Source organism: Mobula birostris, chromosome 14, assembly GCF_030028105.1.
Source record: "Mobula birostris isolate sMobBir1 chromosome 14, sMobBir1.hap1, whole genome shotgun sequence".
Lineage (NCBI taxonomy): Eukaryota > Metazoa > Chordata > Chondrichthyes > Myliobatiformes > Myliobatidae > Mobula > Mobula birostris.
The window spans coordinates 45,777,915-45,802,625 of record NC_092383.1 but is presented as its reverse complement, the minus strand read 5'-3'; the positions used below and the strand labels follow the sequence as shown (position 1 = coordinate 45,802,625).

Below are 24,711 nucleotides of genomic sequence, written 5' to 3'. Positions count from 1 at the left end.
ACGTATACCTGGTGAGGGAGGGAATAGATCAGAATGTCGACCAAATATACAAAAATAAACTGAGCATATCATTGACCAGGGCCTGAGAAACAATTGACCAGACCAAAGGGCATCATAAGCTACTCATAATGGCCAGCAGTGGTGTTGAAAGTTGTCTTCTACTTGTTCCCTTATCTGATATGAACAAGATTATAACTATTGTTTAGATCTCTTGGAAAATATGATTGCTCCCTGGATTTGTTTGATTGCAGGGGCAAGAAGCAGAGGAATAGCAGTTCTTCACAGTAATATTATTTGGGGGCTAATCATCAATGCACGGATGGAACATGCCATCCTTTTTGCTTACAAAAAGTAATTTTTGTCCCTGCTGGCGAGGTTGACAGACTGATAAACCCCAAGGCCAGTGCCTCCATGGCTATCATTTCTGGATGAGAAAGGGAAAAGAACTAGCCCCAGGGAGGACTAGTACCAGGTAAGAGGTCAATGGCACAGTCATATGGCCAGTGTGGAGGCAGGGAGGTGGCCTTCTTTTTACTGAAAACCTCAAGAAGGTCAGCATATTCAGCCAGAATACCAGACAGGACCACATCAGTAGCTGACACAGGAGTGGACTCAGGGACCAGAGCTTGACCTGGACCCAGACAGGCATACCGGTCCCCACTCTTAGAATGTTTTAAGGGAGCAATTAAGCCATAGGTTATGTCAGGATAACTGAGGGAGACCTAGCACCAGTGGCAGTTCAGGCAAATCAACCAGATAGAAGGAGAGTTGTTCCTAATGATTGCCTTCCAGCACAAATTGGAGGGGTTCAGTGGAAAAGTGGATCTAACCAGTGTCCAAAGGTTGAACATCCAGAGCCTTGATGTTGACCTTTTCTCTCAATTTCTGTGTTGGAGCTCCTCATCTTTGAGCCAGAGGATGTTCATGAGATTCCCGGCTGCCCTGGATATGATAAATGCTTGAAGTTCATAGGTCCGAGACCCTCAAGAAACTGGGACTATATCAAAATTGAGGGTGACCCGTCAGGATTCCCCTTCCTACTGGATACTTGGGACATGACACTCAGTAATGACCTGAGTCACCACAGTAGAGGCAGGAATATCTTCTCCTGTGCCGATCTCGTTCATCCTGAGATAGGCAGATGTGCCTCATTTGCATAGGCTCCTCTGTTGGGAGATGAGGGAGAGGGTGAAGACATCCAATGATCCAAGGAGTAGGAAACTCAAGACATTCTTTCCCTATGCCACTCAGTTACCTGGTTATCAACTTGAATGGCCAGATTAATCAGGTCTTCCAGACTATCCTGCTCATCACAAACAGCAGTCTTGTGCTGAACTGCTGCATTCAGTCTTCACTGGAAGGCAGTGGTAAGGGATATCTCATTCCATTCTGTCTGCATTGCAAGCATGCGGAATTTTACAGCATAGTTTCTCACTGTCCTTCTACCTTGGCACAGGTTAGTGGGCAGTCTCTTAACTCTGTACTGGAAGATCAGAAGTTCTTCTTAGCTCAGCAACAAAATGTTGAAATTACTGGGCAGCAGGGAAACATTGCTCCTGTATAGCATTGCAAAGGTTGAATGGAGGTCCATGCAGGAGACTTACCATGTATTCCAGTTTATGTGCATCATTATTAAGCCAACCAGGCTGGGCTTGGAAAGTCAGCTTGCACTGGGTAATGAAATTACTGCAGTCTTTGAGATAACCAGAGTTATCTGCCCGGTGGAGGAATACTCCGTTCAGGTATGGACACAGGAGTTGGTTCTGGTCCAGATGTGGAAGTCAGGGCATTAGTTGCTGAGGTTTTTTGGGTAGTAGAAAATGAGGATCTGTGAGATGCTTGGAGTGGGATCGGCATGACCAAATCCTGCTGATGAATGCCAATGACTGTCAGCTGACACTAGCTGTTGCCTCTAAGTTCATGGACTGTGGCTGTGAGAGTGTAAATGGCAGCCACCTGATTCTAGTTGTCTGTGGTGAGCTGCTAAACTGTTGCTGGGAGGGATGATTACTGTTCCTCCAGCTGAGACTGGGCTTGTTGAATAAAAATTATCTATCACATTGCTTCAGTTACTTCTCCAATACAGGTTCCACTACCTGTAACTTCTCCGCTACCTGGGAGAATGTTCGGACGTGGCCCAGGCAGGGGGCGGGGGGGGGGCGGGTGAAGGGAGAGGGAGACTAAAGTGGGTCAACGGTTCACTGACTTCAAAGAGAATTGTTGCAGAATTTAAAGGAAAAGAAAAACAATAAATGCTTGGCAACTGGGCCGTTAACTAAAACTCTCAACTGACATTTAAATGTCAACACCACAGATGGAAGCAATAACTAAATACTAAATGAATACTGCACCTTTACAGTGTTGAAATGGTAATCCACTTTCCCGGACAAGGATGAGGCTAAATAGGGAGCATAATTGTTGCTGTGCTTTTGGTCAGGTTTCAACAAAACTAGAGTGAAAAGAAGGGAGTTAAATACCACCATAATTACTGCAAAGTGCACACTCGTGAACACCATTGTTGAACCTATTGCGTAGCCCGCCTGTGCAGGCGAGTAGACACTGCAACAGAGTCTGTGCTTGTGACACTAAAGAGATGTCCTTGTATTCTGAGACTGTACCATGTAGTCCAAGACACCCCTACCATAGAAAACATCCTCTCCACATCTGCTCTATCTAGGCCTTACAATATTCAACAGGTTTCAATGAGATTTCCCTCGCTCTCTCCCCGCTCACTCTTCTCAACATCAGCAAATACAGGTTCAGAGCCATTAAACTCTCCTCATACATTAACCCTTTCATTCCCCGGATCATTCCCGTGAACCTCCTCCAGACTATCTCCAATATCAGCGCATCCTTTCTTAGATAAGGGGCTCAATATTGCTCACAATACTCCAAGCGTGGTCTCATCAATGCCTTATATAACCTCAGCATTACATCCTTGCTTTTATATTTTAGTCCTCTCGAAATGAATGCTAACATTGGATTTGCTTTCCTTACTCAACGCGCAAGTTAATCTTCTGTGAATCCTGCACAAGGACTCCGAAGACCCTTTGCACCTCTGATTTATGATTTTCTCCCTATTTAGAACATAGTCTACACCTTCGTTCCTTCTTCCAAAGTGCAAGAGCATACACTTCTGTACATTATATTCAATCTGCCACTTTTAATCTCCTAATTCTCCTCATTCTCCTAATCTGTGGACATTTCATGCTGAGTCCTTTCATTAGGATTGGAAAGGAAGGAGGCAGAAGCCAGGCTAAAATCGGGGGTGGAAAAGGGTACAAGCTAGCAGCTGCTTCACTGAAAAGTCTCTTTGAGGTATGCCTAGCCTGAAGAGGTTTAAATCTTTTCTTTGACTGAAATTCAGTGAGACCCTCTCTCACAGCTTCCCTTCTGTGATTACCACCCTCCACCTCTTCAACTATCACCCAGACCCACCATCACCTTACCGCCTTCCTTTTCTTCCAACTTCCATGGTCCACTGTCCTCTCCTATTAGATTCCTTCTTCAGCCCTTTAATTCTTCCACCTATCACCTTCAAGCTTCTTACTTCATCCCCTCTCCACCACCCACCTACAGGATGAGTAAAGAAGAATGAAACACAGAGTCAAACATTTATGCCTCAGTGCAAAGTTTTCCCCTTAATAGCTGTAAAGTGCATCACCTCCTGTAAATACTCGTCCACTAGTGTGTCTAGGGAAGTGTCAACATCAACCAAACCTTCTCAAATAGCTATTAAAACAATGAAAGCTCTTTACTTTAGTTGCAACTTCCTCTGGTGGCAATCACAAAATCCTCAACTGGAGAGGGGAAGTCAGTCATCAGCATAGAAGCTGTCCCAGCAGCCAATCATATCTGTGCCAAGCGTGAGTGAAATAAAATAAAATAATGAATTATTTATTGGAAGGGCATATCTACCAACAATTATGATTAACAATAAAGTAGATTGCAGCCTCTCTCTGGGTTCCAACTTGATCCTTGCCCATTAAACATGAGCAACTTTCAGTGTGAGTGTGATACCATCAGACTCCAACCATCCCATAATGACTGTAGGCAACAACTTTCATCATAACTCTAGACTTATGGGAAGTTAAGCCACATGCTTCCCATACCACTGAAGCCCAGAATTATTTCCTATTGCAACCAAGTCACAGGACCATCCCGTGTTAACATCAGAATCAAATTTAATGTCAGCATATGTCATGAAATTTGTTAACTTTACAGCAGCAGTAAATTAAATACATGATAAATAAATATAGAGAAAAAAAACTGAATTTCAGTAAGTATATATAGCGCCTATAAAAAGTATTCACCCCCCCCCCAGAAGTTTTCATGTTTTATTGTTTTACAACATTGAATCACAATGGATTTAATTGGGCTTTTTTTTTTACACTGATCAACAGATAAAGACTTCTGTGTCAAAGTGAAAACAGATCTCTACAAAGTGATCTAAATTAATTACAAATATAAAATAATTGATTGTAAAAGTATTCACCTCCTTCAAGTCAGCATTTAGTACATGAACCTTTGACAGCAATTACAGCCTTGAGTCTGTGTGGATAGGTCTCCATCAGCTTTGCACATCTGGACACTGTAATTCTTCCCCATTCTTCTTTACAAAACTGCTCAAGCTCTGTTAGATTGCATGGAGATCGTGAGTGAACAGCTCTCTTCAAGTCCAGCCACAGAATTCTCAATGGATTGAGGTCTGTACTCTGACTTGGCCCCTCCTGGACATTAACTTTGTTGTTTTTAAGCCTTCCTGTGTAGCTTTGACTTTATGCTTTGGGTCATTGTCATGCTGGAAAACAAATCTCCCAACTCACAATTCTCCTGCAGACTGCATCAGATGATGATTTGGTTAAAGGTGGTGGGGGGGAGGGTGAATACTTATGCAATCAGTTACTTTGTGTTTTATATTTTAATTAATTTAGATCACTTTGTAGAGATCTGTTTTCACTTTGACAAGAAAAAATCTTTTTCTGTTGATCAGTGTCAAAAAAACCAAATTAAATCCACTGTGATTCAATGTTGTAAAAAACAATAAAACATGAAAACTTCCAAGAGGGTGAATACTTTTATATACACTGTGTATATGTATGAAATAGTTAAAATAAGTTGTGCAAAAAAAACAAGTAATAAAGTAGTGTGGTAGTGTTCATGGGTTCAATATCCATTTAGAAATTAGAAAGAGGAGAAGAAGCTGTTCCTGAATCGCTCAGTGTGTGCCTTCAGGCTTTGTGCCTCCTTCCTGATGGTAACAATGAGAACTGGGCATTGTCTTGGGTGGTGGGGGTCCTATTCATGATGGATGCCACCTATTCATTCTTCAGTGCCTATTCATTCTTCTAATAATGCTGCAGGCTGTGCAGCTGTCTCACAGCATAGTGCACCAAGTTCAATCCTCATCTTACATGCAGTCTGCATGAAATTCAAAAAGTTTTATGATGATTTCATACACTATCCCTGGATGTCTCTGTTTTCAGCTATATTTGACACTTGCTGGTCAGTTTACTAACTGACCATTTCAATTACCACTAGCTTAAGTCAGAGATCCACAGAGCAGCGGTAGGTGAATGAGATATAGGGTAAATTAGTACATAGTATGAGGAGTTTTGGATGGTTTCAGGTTTGTGTAGGGTAGAAAGTAGGAGGCTGGATGGTTTTGATTTGGAATAGTTGAGTGTAAACATATCATTAAGCTTAGTTGAGGCTTTTAACAGTAGAGGAGCCATGGCATGTGCAAAGAGGTATTGCAAAGGAGGCAAGCTGTCATAGTGAAGAATGCATATATTTAATTTCTAAACATAAATAGTTATGCTTAGTTTCAAGGAATTGTCAGCCATGGAATAGTGGAAAAGGAGATGATAGTATGAATAGAGTATCAGTGTAAACATGGAAACCAGTAAAGATAGAAAACTAATATGGAGGAGAGAAGAAAGAGAGACATGGGAATAATGAAATAGTGTTTGGTCCTGATTTACATGTTTGTACATGAGATTTTAATCTTTGTTAAATTCTATAAATAAATTAATTTTGAACTATTGATCAAGAAAATTAACTTAAAGTAATTTACTGTTAAGTAATTTATCTAAAGAAAGGCAAGAAATTGCAATTATTTAGGTTACCAGAAAGAATGCCTTGCCAATGATCCTGTGACTTTGGATTAGAAATTTAAAGCTTACAATTGAGCATCAGACCCAGATTATCTCAGAACAGTACCACTGAAAATTTGGATTGTCTACATAAAATCAGAATTTGTACTCACAAACCTGAGGAACACAAACGTAATACATAGAATGAATGTCATAAACTTCTACTTGATTAAGAATTTTAAAGCAATGCTTAAGATGACCAACTTCAGGAATTTCTCAAACCTATTTTCAACAGAAATTACATGTTTACAAGAAAACATTACAGGCCTTAATCTACCCAATATCATCAACTACACCGCACAACTTTGAAGTGTGGACAGCAACAACTCCAACTTACTGCTACGAATGTGAAGGGCTGCTGTGGGGCATAGCAAGACAAGGCATGCGATGTAGTGAGTGTGGTGTCAAATGCCATGAGAAGTGTCAAGACCTTCTCAATGCTGACTGTTTGCAACGTGAGTATTTTTGCTCTTGTGCATTTGTGTAATCTGTTTAATAGCAAAGATTTTGCATTGACTTGAGCACAACTTATGGTCATGGCATGAAAATTTTAAAAAGCTTCAGTTGTTGGAAATGGAAAATAAAAACAGGAAAGACTTGAAATGAAGTGCAGGAGTGGCACTCTCTACAAAAGGAAACAGAATTAGCAATTCAGGTCAGAGACCTTAGATCGATCAGAACTCTTTTGATGAAAGGTTATGATTGGATTGAACATGAAGGTAAACTGAAGAGATTGAGAGGAATTTGAGCACAATGATCTCCAATAGAGATGTTACATCAACAAGCACAAAAGCATTAGATTCACTTCAACCAATCAGTTGAAGTTTCCTCATATACAGTTGAAGTCAGAAGTTTACATACACCTTAGCCAAATACATCTAAACTCAGTTTTTCACATTCTTGACATTTAATCCTAGAAAACATTCCCTGTCTTAGGTCAGTTAGGATCACTACTTTATTTTAAGAATGTGAAATGTCAGAATAATAGTAGAGAGAATGATTTATTTTAGCTTTTATTTCTTTCATCACATTCCCAGTGGGTTAGAAGTTTGCATACACTTTGTTAGTATTTGGTAGCATTGCCCCTAAATTGCTTAACTTGGGTCAAACATTTTGGTAACCTTCCACAAGATTCTCACAATAAGTTGCTGGAATTTCGTTCCATTCCTCCAGACAGAACTGGTGTAACTGAGTCAGGTTTGTAGACCTCCTTGCTCGCACACGCTTTTTCAGTTCTGCCCACAAATTTTCTATCGGTTTGAGGTCAAGGCTTTGTGATGGCCACTCCAATACCTTGACTCCAATTTGTTGTCCTTAAGCAATTTTGCCACAACTTTGAATGTATGCTTGGAGTCATTGTCCATTTGGAAGACCCATTTGCGACCAAGCTTTAACTTACTGGCTGATGTCTTGAGATTTTGCTTCAATATAGCCACATAATTTTCCTTCCTCATGATGCCGTCTATTTTGTGAAGTGCACCAGTCCCTCCTGCAGCAAAGCATCCCCACAACATGATGTTGCCACCCCCATGCTTCACGGTTGGGATGGTGTTCTTTGGCTTGCAAGCCTCACCCTTTTTCCTCCAAACATAATGATGGTCATTATGACCAAACAGTTCAATTTTTTTTTCATCAGACCAGAGGACATTTCTCCAAGAAGTAAGATCTTTGTCTGCATGTGCACTTGCAAACTGTAGTCTGGCTTTTTTTTATGATGGTTTTGGAGCAGTGGCTTCTTCCTTGCTGAGCAGCCTTTCAGGTTGTGTGGATATAGGACTCGTTTTACTGTGGATATAGATACTTGTCTACTATTGTTTGTACAGGTGAACGTGGTACCTTCAGGCGTTTGGAAATTGCTCCCAAGGATGAACCAGACTTGTGGAGGTCCACAATTTTTTTCTCTGAGGTCTTGGCTGATTTCTTTTGATTTTGTTTGTGAAATTTTGACCCACTGGAATTGTGATATAGTCAATTAAAAGTGAAATAATCTGTCTGTCAACAATTGTCAGTTGGAAAAATTACTCGTGTTTTGCACAAAGTAGATGTCCTCAACGTCTTGCCAAAACTATAGTTTGCTAATATGAAATCTGTGGAGTGGTTAAACAATGAGTTTTAATGACTTCAACCTAAGTGTATGTAAACTTCTGACTTCAACTGTAGATCTATAAATTGATAGATACGTCATTAAACAGTTGCTGTGCAGCACGCTAATCAACACTTTGACCATAGGCCTAAGGTCTCAAAAGACCATTCCTTTGTCAACCTCTGCCATTGTGGTGCTGCAAGAGAAATCCAGTCAGTCCTGGTTGGGTTTAGGGACTGCAAGGAGAGTGGCCCAGGGGGTCTGCACAGTGCTTATCAGTAATGAGAGTGGCTAGGGCAAAAACTATGAAGGAGGTTAGGGTGAGAACAACTTGGGACTTGTGGTTGGAGCCAGCTCAGAAGGGATTGGCAGTGGCACAAGTGGTAGTTTGGAAGTAGGCTGCAGTTGTCAAGGACATGTTGGTTGTAAAAGGGCTAGTGTCCAGAAGGACAGCAGATCATTGCCTGAGGTGGTTTGAGCAAATACACAGACTTGGGCTGGAATCTGTGGGAAGAACTAAGCAAACGGATCCTTACAATGTTGGTGACTCAGTGCGAGCCTGTCTCTCCATTCCTTTTCTATATCTCTTGTCAGCCTCTCCATTTTCTACATGATATATCATCTGTTGGATTTAAAGCAATGCCCAGGAGTTGAGTACGTTGACAGAAAAACATTTTGAGGAGCCATGATAGCAAATCATTAAAGGTTTAGAAAGTGATTAGAAAAATGCTTATATTGCTCTTAAGTTTATCTGGAGAAAATTCTGATATTGTTTTATGGGCTTTTTATCATATTTATCTGAGATGCCATTTTCAAAAAGTGAAAAATATTAAACTGAAATTAACATCTTGACTGGGCCTAATTTTGTCATTTACAAAAATGTCAAGAATCAATCATGTGCTGTAAGTGCTCAAAATACATTCAACAATTGCACCAGTTAAATAATCTTGGTCTAGACTCAGGCACAAAACTTCCGTAGTACTGGAATTTATAACTTCCAAAAAAATAATGAATTTACAAGAAGAAAAGACTATAAGACCATAAGACATAGAAGGAAAATGAGTCAATTTGGCAGAGCGTGCCTGCTCCACCATTCCATTGTGGCTGATTTAGTATCCCTTTCAACCCCATTATCCTGCCTTCTTCCTGTAACCTTTGACTTCCCTTTCTAATCAAGAACCTATCAAACTGCACTTAAAATATACCTAATGATTTAGCCTCCACAGCTGTTTATGAGAATAAATTTCACAGATCCACTACTTTGTCACTAAAGGAATTCTTCCTCATCTCAGTTCTAAATGGATACCCCTCTATTCTATGGCTGTGCCTTCTGGTCATAGACTCCTGCACTATAGGAAACATCCTCTCCACATCCACTCTATCCAGGCCTTCCAATATTCAATAGGTTACTATAAGATCCCTACTTATTCTTAAAAATTCCAGCGAAAGAAGGCCTAGTGCCATCAAATGCTCCAGATACAGTAACAAATCACACCCGTAATTATTCTCGTCAACCTCCTCTGGACCCTCTCCAATGCCAGCTCATTAGTTTTCAGATAATGAGCCCAAAACTGCTCACAATTCTCCATGTGATCTAACCAATGCCTTATGAAGTCTCAGCATTATATCCTTGCTCTTATATTCTAGTCTTCTAGAAATGAATGTTAACATTGTACTTGCTTTCCTTACCATCGACTCAAACTGCAAGTCAATCTTTAGGGAATCCTGCAATGAGGACTCACAAGTCCCTTTGCATCTCTTATTTTTTAAATATCTTCCCATTTAAAAAATAATTTACACCTTTGTTTTTTCTACCGAAGTGCATGATTATACACTTCCTTTCACTATATTCCATCTGTCACTTTGTTCATTCTCCCAGTTTAAGTCCTTCTGCAGACTTCCTGCTTCCTCAGCACTATTTGTCACTCCACCTATCTCTGTATCATCTGCAAACCTGGTGGCCATAAAGCCATTAATTCTGTTATTCAGATCATTGACATATAACATGAAAAGAAGCGGTCTAAAACACTTACCCCTACAGAACACCACTATTTACCAGCAACAATCCAGAAAAGACCCCCTTTCTTCCCACTCTGCCCCCTGCCAGTCAGCTAATCTTCTTTCCACACCAGTATATTTCCTGTAATGCCATGGCTCTTATCTTGTTAAGTATCCTTATGTGTGGCACCTTGGCCTATTTTATCATGTGCCTCCAAATCCCCTGAAACTTCATCCTTAATAATGGACTCCAACATCCTCCCAACCATTGAAGTCACACTAAATGACCTATAATTTCTCTTCTTCTGCCTTCCTCGCTTCTTAAAGAATGGGGTGATATTTGCAATTTTCCAGTCCTTTGGAACCATTCCAGAATATAGTGATTCTTTAAAGATCATTGCAAACAGTCTCTTAAGCTACATCTTTCAGAACCCTGGGGTGTAGTCCAGAAGATCATAAGATAGAGGAGCAGAATTAGGCCATTTGGCCATTGAGTCTGTGCCAGTATTTCATCATAGCTGATTCATTTCAGTCTCAGCCCGATCTCCTGCCTTCTCCCTGTATCTCTTCATACACTGACTAATCATGAATCTCTCTACCTCTTCATTAAATATACCCAATGAGTTGGCCTCCACAGCTGTTTGTGGCAATGAATTCCACTGATTCACCACTCCCTAGCTAAAGAAATTCCTCCTCATCTGTGTTCTAAATAGAGGTGCCTCTATTCTAAGGCTATGTCCTCTGGTCTTAGATTATTCCACAAGCATCCTCTTCAAATCCACTCTGTCATGGCCTTACAACATTTGATAGGTTTCAGTGTCATTCCCCCTCATTCTTCTGAATTCCAGTGAGTACAGGAACAGAACCATCTAATGCTCCGCATATTATAAGCCACTGAATCCCAGTCATTTTCATGAACCTCTTTTGAATTGTCTCCAATGTCAGTGTGGCCCTTCTTAGATAAGAGGCCCCAAAACTGCTCAATATACACTGTGAGACTTCAATAGTACCTCAATAAAGCCTCAATCCTTGCTTCTATATTCTAGTCAATCTGACATATCTACCTTCAGACCTTTCAGTTCCTAAGCACCTACTCCTTAGTAATACCAACATTCACTTTTGGCCCTTGACATTCTCAAATTTCTGGCATACTGCTAGTGTCTTCTACAGTGAAGACTGACGTGAATTACTCATTAAATTCATCTGCTGTTTTTTTCTCCACCATTACTGCCACCACTCCAGTGTCATTTTCCAGTCGTCGTATATCGACCCTCATGTCTATTTACTCTTCATATATCTGAAAATTCTTTTGGTATTCACCTCCTTGTATGTTTTCATGTTTTATTGCTTTACAATATGGAATCACAGTAGATGTAATTTGGCTTTTTTGACACTGATAAACAGAAAAAGACTTTCGTGTCAAAGTGAAAACAGATCTCTACAAAGTGATCTAAATTAATTTCAAATATAAAATACAAAATAATTGATTGCTTAAGTTTTCACTCCCTATAATATGACATGAAAGATGGTGCAGCCAATTGGTTTTAGAAGTCACATAATTAGTTAAGGTGTCCTAGCTATATATAAACCTGCGTGCAGTCAAGGTGTTCTAATTGATTATACTAAAAATACACCAGTATCTGGCGAGTCAGTATCCTGACAGAAATAGCACCATAAAGACTAAAGAACACCCCAGGCAAGTCTGTGAAAAAGTTTTTAAAAAGCACAAGTCAATAGATGAAAACAAGAAAAATTCCAAGTCACTGACTATCCCTTGGAGTACAGCTAAATCAATCATCAAAGAAATGGAAAGAATATGGCACAACTGTAAATCTGCCTAGAGCAGGCCGTCCTCAAAAACTGAGTGACTCTGCAAAAATGGGACTAGTGAGGGAGGCCACCAACTGACCTATGCAAATTCTGGACGATTTTCAAGCTGTAGTGGCTGAGATGCGAGAGACTGCACCTAGAACAGAGTCTGTTATCAAAGATGTGATAACAGCACATTTGGAAAGCGGTGAAATCATCGGACAAAGTCAGCATGGATTTGTGAAAGGAAAATCATGTCTGACAAATTGTATAGAATTTTTTGAGGATGTAACTAGTAGAGTGGATAGGGGAGAACCAGTGGATGTGGTATATTTGGATTTTCAAAAGGCTTCTGACAAGGTCCCACACAGGAGATTAGTGTGCAAACTTAAAGCACATGGTATTGGGGCTAAGGTATTGATGTGGATGGAGAATTGGTTAGCAGACAGGAAGCAAAGAGTGGGAATAAACGGGACCTTTTCAGAATGGCAGGCGGTGACTAGTGGGGTACCGCAAGGCTCAGTGCTAGGACCCCAGTTGTTTACAATATATATTAATGACTTGGATGAGGGAATTAAATGCAGCATCTCCAAGTTTGCGGATGACAGGAAGCTGGGCGGCAGTGTTAGCTGTGAGGAGGATGCTAAGAAGATGCAGGGTGACTTGGATAGGTTAGGTGAGTGGGCAAGTTCACGGCAGATGCAATTTAATGTGGATAAATGTGAAGTTATCCACTTTGGTAGCAAGAACAGGAAAACAGATTATTATCTGAATGGTGGCCGATTAGGAAAAGGAGAGGTGCAACGAGACCTGGGTGTCATTATACACCAGTCATTGAAAGTGGGCATGCAGGTACAGCAGGCAGTGAAAAAGGCGAATGGTATGCTGGCATTCATAGCAAGAGGATTCGAGTACAGGAGCAGGGAGTTACTACTGCAGTTATATAAGGTCTTGGTGAGACCACACCTGGAGTATTGTGTGCAGTTTTGGTCCCCTAATCTGAGAAAAGACATCCTTGCCATAGAGGGAGTACGAAGAAGGTTCACCAGATTGATTCCTGGGATGGCAGGACTTTCATATGATGAAAGACTGGATGAACTAGGCTTATACTCGTTGGAATTTAGAAGATTGAGGGGGGATCTTATTGAAATGTACAAAATCCTAAAGGGATTGGACAGGTGCAGATGCAGATGCAGGAAGATTGTTCCCGATGTTGGGGAAGTCCAGAATGAGGGGTCACAGTTTGAGGATAAAGGGGAAGCCTTTTAGGACCGAGATGAGGAAAAACTTCTTCACACAGAGAGTGGTGAATCTGTGGAATTCTCTGCCACAAACAGTTGAGGCCAGTTCATTGGCTATATTTAAGAGGGAGTTAGATATGGCCCTTGTGAATAAAGGGATTAGGGGTATGGAGGGAAGGCTGGTACAGGATTCTGAGTTGGATGATCAGCCGTGATCATACTGAATGGCGGTGCAGGCTCGAAGGGCCAAGTGGCCTACTCCTGCACCTATTTTCTATGTTTCTACGTTTCTAGAACAGCTGTTGCCTGGGTGCTTCACCAGTCACAGTTTTATGGGAGAGTGGTTTTATGAAAGAGAAAGCCACTGTTGAAAAAAACTCACATAAAATCTCGGTTAGAGTTTGCCAGAAGGCATGTGGGAGACCCTGAAGTCAGCTGGAATAAGGTTCAATGGTCTGATGAAACCAAAATTGAGCTTAAACAACAGGAATTCTGCAGATGCTGGAAATTCAAGCAACACACATCAAAGTTGCTGGTGAACGCAGCAGGCCAGGCAGCATCTGTAGGAAGAGGTGCAGTTGACGTTTCAGGCCGAGACCTTTCGTCAGGACAAAATTGAGCTTTTTGGCCATCAGACTAAACACTATGTTTGGCCTAAGCCAAACATCACACATCATTAAAAACATACCATCCCTACTGTGAAGCATAGTGGTGGATACATCATGTGGGGATGCTTCACTGCAGCAGACCTTGGAAGGCTTACGAAGGTAAAGGGTAAAATGAATGCAGCAAAATACAGGGAAATCCAGGAGGAAAACCTGATGCGGTCTGCAAGAGAAATGCATTTTAAGAGAATTTGTTTTGCAGCAAGAAAATGACCCCAAGCATAAAGCCAAAACTATACAGGAATGGCTTCAAAACAACAAACAATAATTGAGAATTTGTGACTGGACTTGAAAAGGGCTATTTGCTTACGACCCCCATGCAATCTGACAGAGCTTGAGCAGTTTTGTAAAGAAGAATGGAGAAAAATTGCAGTGTCCAGATGTGCAAAGCTGATAGAGACCTGTGATTGCTGCCAAAGGTGCATCTATTAAATACTGACTAGAAGGGGGTAATACTTATGCAATCAATTATTCTGTGCTTATTAATTGTAATACATTTGGACCAATTTGTCAAAATTTGTTTTCACTTTGGCATGAAAGAATTTTTTCTGTTGATCAGTGTCAAAAAAGCCAAATTAAATCCACTGTGATTCAATGTTGTAAAACAATAAAACATGAAAACTTCAAAAGGGGTGAATACTTTTTATAGGCACTAAATCTATCCTGCGCCTTCTGAATTTCCCCCAGAAACTCCAGCCATTGCTATTCTGCCATCATCCCTGCTGGTGTCCCCTTCCAATCAAATTTGGCAAGCTCCTCTCTCATGCCTCTGTAATTCCCTTAACTCCACTGATATATCTGACTTTATCGTCTCTCATAAAATGCAGGTGGATTCTATCATATTATGATCACACCTTCCTAAAGGTTTATTTACCTTAAGCTCCCCAAACAAACCTGGTTCAAAACACAATAACCAATCCAGAATTGCCTTTCCCCTAGTGAGCTCCACCAGAAGCTGCTCTAAAAAGCTATCCTGTGGGCATTTTACAAATTCCCTCTCTTGGGATCCAGCACCAAAATGATTTTCCCAACCTACTGCATATTGAAAACTGCATGACAATGCAAAATTGCCCTTTTTATATGTGTTTTCTATCCCCCGTTGTAATTTATATTCCATAATCTGGCTCTGTTCAGACATCTGTATATGACTCCCATCAGGGTCTTTTTTACCCATAGAACACTACAGCACAGAAGCAGGCCTTCTGGCTCTTCTCGGCTGTGCCGAACCATTTTTCTGCTAGTTCCACTGACCTGCACCTGGACCATATCCTTCCATACACCTCTCATCCATGTACCTGTCCAAGTTTTTCTTAAGTGTTAAAAGTGAGCCTGCATTTACCACTTCATCTGACAGCTCATTCCATACTTGCACCACTATCTGTGTGAAGGAGCACACAGTATCCTAATGTTCCCTTTAAACTATTCCCCCTTCACCCTTAACCCATGTCCTTTGGTTTTTTTCTCCCCTAGCCTCAGTGGAAAAAAATCTGCTTGCATTCACTATATCTATACCCATCATAATTTTATATACCTCAAGTTCCGGCAACATCCTTGTAAACCTTCTCTGCACTCTTTCAACCTTATTAATATCCTTCCTGTAAATTGGTGACCAAAACTGCACACAATACTCTAAATTCGGCCTCACCAACGCCTTATGCAACCTCACCATAATATTCCAACTCAATACCTTGATTTATAAAGGCCAAAGTACCAAAAGCTCCCTTTACGACCCTATCTACCCGTGACGCCATTTTTAGGGAATTTTGTATCTGTATTCCCATATCCCTGTGTTCTGCTACACTCCCCAGTGCCCTACCATTTACCTTGTATGTTCTACCTCGGTTTGTCCTTCCAAAGTGCAATACCTCACACTTGTACCCTTGCAGTTTCTTAATTGGATTCGATATCTTTGGATCGTCAGTCACCTCTTTCTAAGCATTTGATTTTTTTTTTAACCAACAGAGCCTCCCATCCTCTCTCTCTACCTGCTGTTGTAGTCTGGCGTACTGACCTCTACCTTGCCGAGGCACAGCGACAACTCGCGGATACCTCCTCTTAATTACCCCTCAATCGTGACCCCACTAAGGAGCACCAGGCCATTGTCTCCCACACCATCACCGACTTTATCAGCTCAGGGGATCTCCCACCCACTGCTACCAACCTTATAGTTCCCACACCTCGCACTTCCCGTTTCTACCTCCTACCCAAGATCCACAAACCTGCCTGCCCTGGCAGACCTATTGTCTCAGCTTGCTCTCGCCCCACTAAACTCGTTTCTGCATACCTCGACACGGTTTTATCCCCCCTTGTTCAATCCCTTCCGACCTATGTTTGTGACACTTCTCACGCTCTTAAACTTTTCAATGATTTTAAGTTCCCTGGCCCCCAACGCTTTATTTTCACCATGGATGTTCAGTCCCTGTATACTTTCATCCCCCATCAGGAAGGTCTCAAAGCTCTCCGCTTCTTTTTGGATTCCAGACCTAATCAGTTCCCTGCTACGACCACTCTGCTCCGTCTTGCAGAATTAGACCTTACTCTTAATAATTTCTCCTTTGGCTCCTCCCACTTCCTCCAAACCAAAGGTGTAACTATGGGCACCAGTATGGCTCCTAGCTATGCCTGTCTTTTTGTTGGCTTTGTGGAACAATCTGTGTTCCAAACCTATTGTGGTATCTGTCCCCCACCTTTGCTTCACTACATCGACAACTGCATTGGCGCTGCCTCCTGCACGCATGCTGAGCTCGTTGACTTCATTAACTTTGCCTCCAACTTTCACCCTGCCCTCAAGTTTACCTGGTCCATTTCTGACTCCTCCCTCCCCTTTCTAGATCTTTCTGGCTTGATCTCTGGAGACAGCTTATCTACTGATGTCTACTATAAGCCTACTGACTCTCACAGCTATCTGGACTATTCCTCTTCTCACCCTGTCTCTTGCAAAAGTGCCATCCTCTTCTTGCAATTCCTCCGTCTCTGCCGCATCTGCTCTCAGGATGATGCTTTTCATTCCAGGACGAAGGGAGATGTCCTCCTTTTTTAAAGAAGGGGGCTTCCCTTCCTCCACCATCAACTCTGCTCTCAAATGCATCTCCCCCATTTCATGCACGTCTGCTCTCACTCCATCCTCTCGTCACCCCACTAGAAATAGGGTTCCCCTGGTCCTCACCTACCACCCCACCAGCCTCCAGGTCCAACATATTATTTTCCGTAACTTCCGCCACCTCCAACGGGATCCCACCACTAAGCACAACTTTCCCTCCCCACCCTCTGCTTTCCGCAGGGATCGCTCCCTACGCGACTCCCTTGTCCATTCATCCCCCCCATCCCTCCCCACTAATCTCCCTCCTGGCACTTATCCTTGTAAGCGGAACAAGTGCTACACATGCCCTTACACTTCCTCCCTTACCACCATTCAGGGCCCCAGACGTCTTTCCAGGTGAGGCGACACTTCACCTGTGAGTCGGCTGGGGTGGTATACTGCGTCCGGTGCTCCCGATGTGGCCTTCTATCTATTGGCGAGACCCGACGCAGACTGGGAGATCGTTTTGCTGAACACCTATGCTCTGTCCACCAGAGAAAGCAGGATCTCCCAGTGGCCACACATTTTAACTCCACATCTCATTCCCATTCTGATATGTCTATACACGGCCTCCTCTACTGTAAAGATGAAGCCACTTCTCAGGTTGGAGGAACAACACTTTATATTCCGTCTGGGTAGCCTCCAACCTGATGGCATGAACATTGACTTCTCTAACTTCCGCTAATGCCCCACCTCCCCCTTGTACCCCATCTGTTGTTTATTTATATACACACATTCTTTCTCTCTCTCTCCTTTTTCTCCCTCTGTCCCTCTGACTATACCCCTTGCCCATCCTCTGGGTTTTCCCCCCCTCCCCGTTTTCCTTCTCCCTGGGCCTCCTGTCCCATGATCCTCTCATATCCCTTTTGCCAATCAACTGTCCAGCTCTTGGCTCCATCCCTCCCTCTCCTGTCTTCTCCTATCATTTTGGATCTCCCCCTCCCCCTCCCCCTCCCCCTCCCCCTCCCACTTTCAAATCTCTTACTAGCTCTTCCTTCAGTTAGTCCTGACGAAGGGTCTCGGCCTGAAATGTCGACTGTACCTCTTCCTAGAGATGCTGCCTGGCCTGCTGCGTTCACCAGCAACTTTGATGTGTGTTGCCTGTCCTTTGTGTATCTTTGGATGCTAAGCTCCCAACTATGTGATGCCCACATCAGACCTGCTAATCTCTGACTGTGCTACAAGATCATCTACCTTATTCCATGTAACACCTTCAGTCCTGTATTCATCACCCTTTTCAATCTTGCCCTTATGTTACACTTCAGCTCATCTCACTGACTACAATTTTGCCCTGTCATCTGCTTGTCCTTCCTCACATTCTCACTACATACTGCATCTACTTGTACACCAAATGCCCTTCCTCACTTTGGTTCCCAACCCCTGGCAAATTAGTTTAAACCCTCCCCTATAGCTCTAGAAAAGCTGTCTGCAAGGTAATTGGTCCCTCTTGTGTTCAGGTGTAACCCATCCTTCTTGTACAGGTCATACCTTCCCCAGAAGAGATCCCAGTGATCCAGAAATCTGAAGCCATGCCCCCTGCATCAGAATATTTGATTTTCTTTCAGAGCTGAATCTGGGTGAATGGAGTTCAGATGCAGAGAAAATAAACTCATTTAACATAGATTGTACCAACTGTGCCAAGTCTGCAAATCCTTTTAATGTTGTTTCAACTTCACAAATCTAGTTCATTTGAAATTCTAAATGATGACTCACTTTGACATTTTCAATTTCAGGAGCGGCAGAGAAAAGCTCAAAGCATGGTGCAGAGGACAAAACACAAAACATTATTGCAGCCATGAAGGAAAGAATGAAAATCAGAGAGAGAAACAAGCCTGAGATATTTGAGTTGATCCAAGCACAATTTGAAGTGTCTAAGGAAGACTATGCACAGCATCTGAAGGCAGCAAAGCAAAATGTGTTGGAGGGAACATCTAAATGGTCAGCAAAGATAAAAATAACAGGTCAGACTACCTAAAGTATATTTATCCTAACAATTCAAATTATGATCCAAATTATGAATATTTGGTTGTTTATTAATCGTTCATTCTGAGTTTTCATTTACTTTAAAAATTGAGGCCTTTCCAAAAATGTTCAAGTCTTAAAAATAATTTACTATATCAGAACTGGGTTTAAGTTATTATCCCCACTGACAACTGTAAGGCAATGGTCTTGTTGATGAAATGATCACCTGACTAATTTTCCTCTAACATCTTAGGCTAATGAAAGATAAAAAGTCTTCTGTGTTGCTGCAGGCATCTTCTGTAAAATAAATAAAAATGAGCTTAATTTGACACAAGTTATAATGATTTTTGTTGCCCAAGCTGTCAGGTAACTTGTGTGAGAAGTGGAAATGGTAATAGCACATTTCTGAAACACTTACATTTCATATATGGCCATATGACACCACTGGACCATATTTCTATCTTGAGAATCTGTTTATGTTTATGTTGCAAGTAATGAAATGTGCTCTGTTTCATTCCACTTATAATATTTTTCCTGGGTGCAACTTCTCTATTTCATAAATCATCCTGAAATTCTAATTCCCTGTAATCTGCATTAAGAGATATTGAATCTAATGTATATGAGCCAAACAAGCAAATAATTACATCAATTCTTCAACCAGATTACCTCACTCAACCTATATTTTACCATTTCCCTCTACAACACATCTCTTGTTCTTCGAATTATTCTAGGATCAGATTCAACTAGTTACTTTCAAGTTAGTTTATTTTAGATCTTTTAAGATAGGAATCGCATCCTTGGCCATAGCTCATCAAGTACTATTAGTTCTGATAAACATGATGTTATTACTCAGATTATATTTAAAGTTAATCATTTAACGAAGTGATGATGATCTTCAATAGCATAAATTGCAGTTATGTGAGCCTTATTGAATGTACAGAATTGCACGAGAAGCACACTAGCACACACAGGCACAGAGTAAAAGAAACGAATCAAAGAACAAAGAGGAAAGTTATAATGTAGGAGGTAGTAGAATTTTTTTTAAAGCAGATTAAATATCACATTTTACTTATAATAGTTAAGCAAAAGAAAACATGATTCTAGTTTAAAGAGGTAGAAAATTATAGTGGCTTAGAAACATAGAAAATAGGTGCAGGAGTAGGCCATTCGGCCCTTCAAGCCTGCACCGCTATTCAGTACGATCATGGCTGATCATCCATCTCAGAACCCTGTACCTGCCTTCTCCATACCCCCTGATCCCTTGATCCCTTTAGCCACAAGGGCCATATCTAACTCCCTCTTAAATATAGCCAATGAACAGGCCTCAACTGTTTCCTGTGGCAGAGAATTCCACTGATTCACTACTCTCTGTGTGAAGAAGTTTTTCTTCATCTCAGTCCTAAAAGGCTTCCCCTTTATCCTCAAACTGTGACCCCTCATTCTGGACTTCCCCAACATTGGGAACAATCTTTCTACATCTAGCCTGTCCAATCCGATTAGAATTTTATACGTTTCAATAAGATCCCCCCTCAATCTTCTAAATTCCAGAGAGTATAAACCTAGTCGATCCAGTCTTTCATCATATGAAAGTCCTGCCATCCCAGGAATCAATCTGATGAACCTTCTTTGTATTCCCTCTATGGCAAGAATGTCTTTTCTCAGATTAGGGGACCAAAACTGCACACAATATTCCAGGTGTGGCCTCACCAAGGCCTTGTACAACTGCAGTAGTACCTCCCTGCTCCTGTACTCGAATCCTCTTGCTATGAATGCCAGCATACCATTCTCCTTTTTCACCGCCTGCTGTACCAGCATGCCCACTTTCAATGACTGGTGTACAATGACACCCAGGTCTCGTTGCACCTCCCCTTTTCCTAATCGGCCACCATTCAGATAATAATCTGTTCTCCTGTTCTTGCCACCAAAGTGGATAACCTCACATTTATCCACATTAAATTGCATCTGTCATGAATTTGCCCACTCACCTAACCTATCCAAGTCACCCTGCATCCTTTTAACATCCTCCTCACAGCTAACACCGCCACCCAGCTTTGTGTCATCTGCAGACTTGGAGATGCTGCATTTAATTCCCTCGTCAAAGTCATTAATATATATTGTCAACAACTGGGGTCCCAGCACTGAGCTTTGCGGTACCCCACTAGTCACTGCCTGCCATTCTGAAAAGGTCCCGCTTATTCCTACTCTTTGCTTCCTGTCTGCCAACCAATTTTCTATCCACATCAATACCATACCCCCAATACTGTGTGCTTTAAGTTTGCACACTAATCTCCCCTGTGGGACCTTGTCAAAAGCCTTTTGAAAATCCAAATATACCACATCCACTGGTTCTCCCCTATCCACTCTACTAGTTACATCCTCAAAAAATACTATTAGATTTGTCAGACATGATTTTCCTTTCACAAATCCATGCTGACATTGTCCGATGATTTCGCCGCTTTCCAAATGTGCTGTTATCACATCTTTGATAACTGACTCTTGCGTTTTCCCCACCACCGATGTCAGGCTTACCGGTCTATAATTCCTTGGTTTCTCTCCCTCCTTTTTTAAAAAGTGGGGTTACATTAGCCACCCTCCAGCCCTCAGGAACTAATCCAGAATCTAAAGAGTTTGGGCTACTTCCTTCAGCACTCTGGGATGCAGACCATCTGGCCCTGGGGATTTATCTGCCTTTAATCCCTTCAATTTACCTAACACCACTTCCCTACTAACATGTATTTCCCTCAGTTCCTCCATCTCACTAGACCCTCGGTCCCCTACTATTTCTGGAAGATTATTTATGTCCTCCTTAATGAAGACAGAACCAAAATAGTTATTCAATTGGTCTGCCATGTCCTTGCTCCCCATAATCAATTCAACTGTTTCTGTCTGTAGGGGACCTACATTTGTCTTAACCAATCTTTTTCTTTTCACATATCTATAAAAGTTTTTACAGTCAGTTTTTATGTTCCCTGCCAGCTTTCTCTCATAATCTTTTTTCCCTTTCCTAATTAAGCCCTTTGTCCTCCTCTGCTGGACTATGAATTTCTCCCAGTCCTCAGGTGAGCCGCTTTTCCTGGCTAATTTGTATGTTTCTTATTTGGAATTGATACTGTCCCTAATTTCCCTTGTCAGCCATGGGTGCACTACCTTCCCTGGTTTATTCTTTTGCTAAACTGGGATGAACAATTGTTGTAGTTTATCCATGCGATCTTTAAATGCTTGCCATTGCATATCCACCGTCAACCCTTTAAGTATCATTTGCCAGTCTATCTTAGCTAATTCATGTCTCATACCTTCAAAGTTACCCTTCTTTAAGTTCAGAACCTTTGTTACTGAATTAACTATATCACTCTCCATCTTAATGAAGAATTCCACTATATTATGGCCACTCTTACCCAAGGGGCCTCGCACGACAAGATTGCTAACTAACCCTTCCTCATTGCTCATTACCCAGTCTGGAATGGCCTGCTCTCTAGTTGGTTCCTCAACATGTTGGTTCAGAAAACTATCCCGCATACATTCCAAGAAATCCTCTTCCTCAGCACCCTTACCAATTTGGTTCACCCAACCTACATGTAGATTGAAGTCACCCATTATAACGGCTTGATAACAACCGTTGGAACTCTTGAACTGTAGTGACTAAACCTGCAGAAAACTCTAATAATCTGCAATCTCATTCTTCAGAAATCCTGATGATTGGATATTTGGTTTGCCGAATATCTTTTTTTTTCGGATGACAAATTTCTAAAAAAATGAATGTTTGGGGTATTAATAGAAGCAAAATCCAGTAAAATAGAAAATCTACTGGTTCAGTGCCACCAAAGTCCAAAATATGCTACACTATTGGAGTTTTATTCAATTTTGGATTTTGTTGTATTAATGGAGTTTTAAATGAAGTGGTTAAGAATTAGAGCAGATGTATCAGGATAAATTAGTGAGCAAGTGACTGGGAACCTGGTGGATAATTAAGCTAGTATATTTAGTTTTCATCATGGAATTTAAATTCAAATAACTAAATAGGAGTCAGTACTATTAGTAAAACTTAGGAGTGGTAACAGTTACCGTAAGCTTCCAGATCGTAGTCAGAACCCATCTGGTTCACTAATCTCTATTTTCAGGCCATCCATACCTGTGAGTCTGTACTCTCACGATGCCCAATGAAAAGGCTCAAAAAGCCATTGTTTATGAATATTTTGGGGTGGGTAAAAAATGCAGGCTCAGCCAGTGACATCTGTGTCTTGTGAATGGATCAGTTAAATGAATCTGACTCTGTGCAAATTCACCAAACAGACTCTTGACTAAGGTTTTGAGACAACTTACCTATGCTGCTCTGTCTTTTTCAACAATGCATTACAAGGTTGTCCCCTGTCTTAATTCCTCACATAGCATCTGAATCCGATCAAAAGGAACATCAACTTGATTTGAGCATCTAACACAATTTAGAAAGTGCAGGAATGCATTTTAAAAATCTTTTGTCTTTTGAGAAAACTAATTTGTAGAAGTTAATAGAGTTAATCTTATTTAAAAAATAAGATGCATTATGAAACTAATTAATTTTGAGAAGTATATAATTGGGTACACCTCCTATAATGTGCCAATTTTGTAAACACCTTTTACATTCCATAACAGCCCTATTAACCTGCACAGTTGTCAGGATAGTTCTAGGGTATTTGAGATATAGATCAAAATATGCTTTCAGATGAAACTTCACTTGAATGTTTCCACCAACTTATTTTTCATAAATTTACTATGAAATCAAGGAGTTGTAAAGTTGTGTAGTCTAAATTTGTAAAGCAATGAAGTCCATCCTCTTTTACTTCTAATAATCCTGCTGAGGTTGGGGAGTGAGGATTTCCAATTATCAAAATCCTACTTAATGTTCTGAAAAAGGCACTCACCAATCAGCCCCAGTTCAGCTTAAACTGAATTTAATGTTAAAAAATGTTGACTGGTCACCCAACCAATATTTCCTTGAAGGTTTCCAAATGTGACATAAATTAGAGCTAACACAGACTAACATTTGTAAAAACTGACATTAGGGTTGCCAGAGAACAAATTCCTCACTCCCTAAGCATTGTCATTGCCATTTACTTGGAAAGCCAATGACTAAGTTCTGCAATTCCAGCTCCATGTCCATTTCTTTTGTAGAAACTAGTATAACTTGTTATTGGACTGACACAATCATCAGTATAATGATTCATATTATTTTCTTAAAAATTTTGTCTATTTATTGTCTTACATGATTCTCCTGCCCCAGTCTGTCAAAATTACCAAAGTAGTGAACATTGAACAGTATCTCACAGTAATAGGATATTTATCCCACCATATGTATGCCAACTATGACGCTAGTTTAAACTAATACGATCTGCCTGCATGTCATTTATAACCCTTCATTCACTGCCTCTTTATGGGTAGTCTAAATGCCTCTTAAACGTTATTATCATATCCATAAGACATAGGAGCAGAATTAGGCAATTAGGCCCATTGAGTCTGCTCTGCCATTCCATGATGGCTGATTTTCTTTATTTATTTATTTACTTACTTTCTGATACAGTGTGGAATGGGTCTTTCTGGCCCTTCAAGCTATGCCAATCCAGCAAACCACAAGCTCGATTAGCCCAAATCTAATAACTAATTAACCTACCACAGGGCCTTTGGACCATGGGAGGAAACTGGAGCACCAGGGAAAAAACACACACATTCCACAAGGAGAGTATAG

At 41.1% G+C, this 24,711-nt stretch overlaps 1 protein-coding gene across 6 annotated transcripts in view; it reads left to right on the top strand.

Moving 5' to 3' along the window:
* The window catches only part of LOC140209874 (protein unc-13 homolog C-like), a 923,018-nt gene that overhangs the window by 511,691 nt on the left and 386,616 nt on the right, over window positions 1-24,711 (top strand). For all 6 annotated transcript variants that reach the window (XM_072278476.1, XM_072278475.1, XM_072278477.1 and 3 more), the window contains 2 exons: window positions 6,391-6,610; window positions 18,764-18,991. In XM_072278476.1, the coding sequence (XP_072134577.1) occupies window positions 6,391-6,610; window positions 18,764-18,991 (448 nt within the window). The remainder of the gene's footprint in view (window positions 1-6,390; window positions 6,611-18,763; window positions 18,992-24,711) is intronic.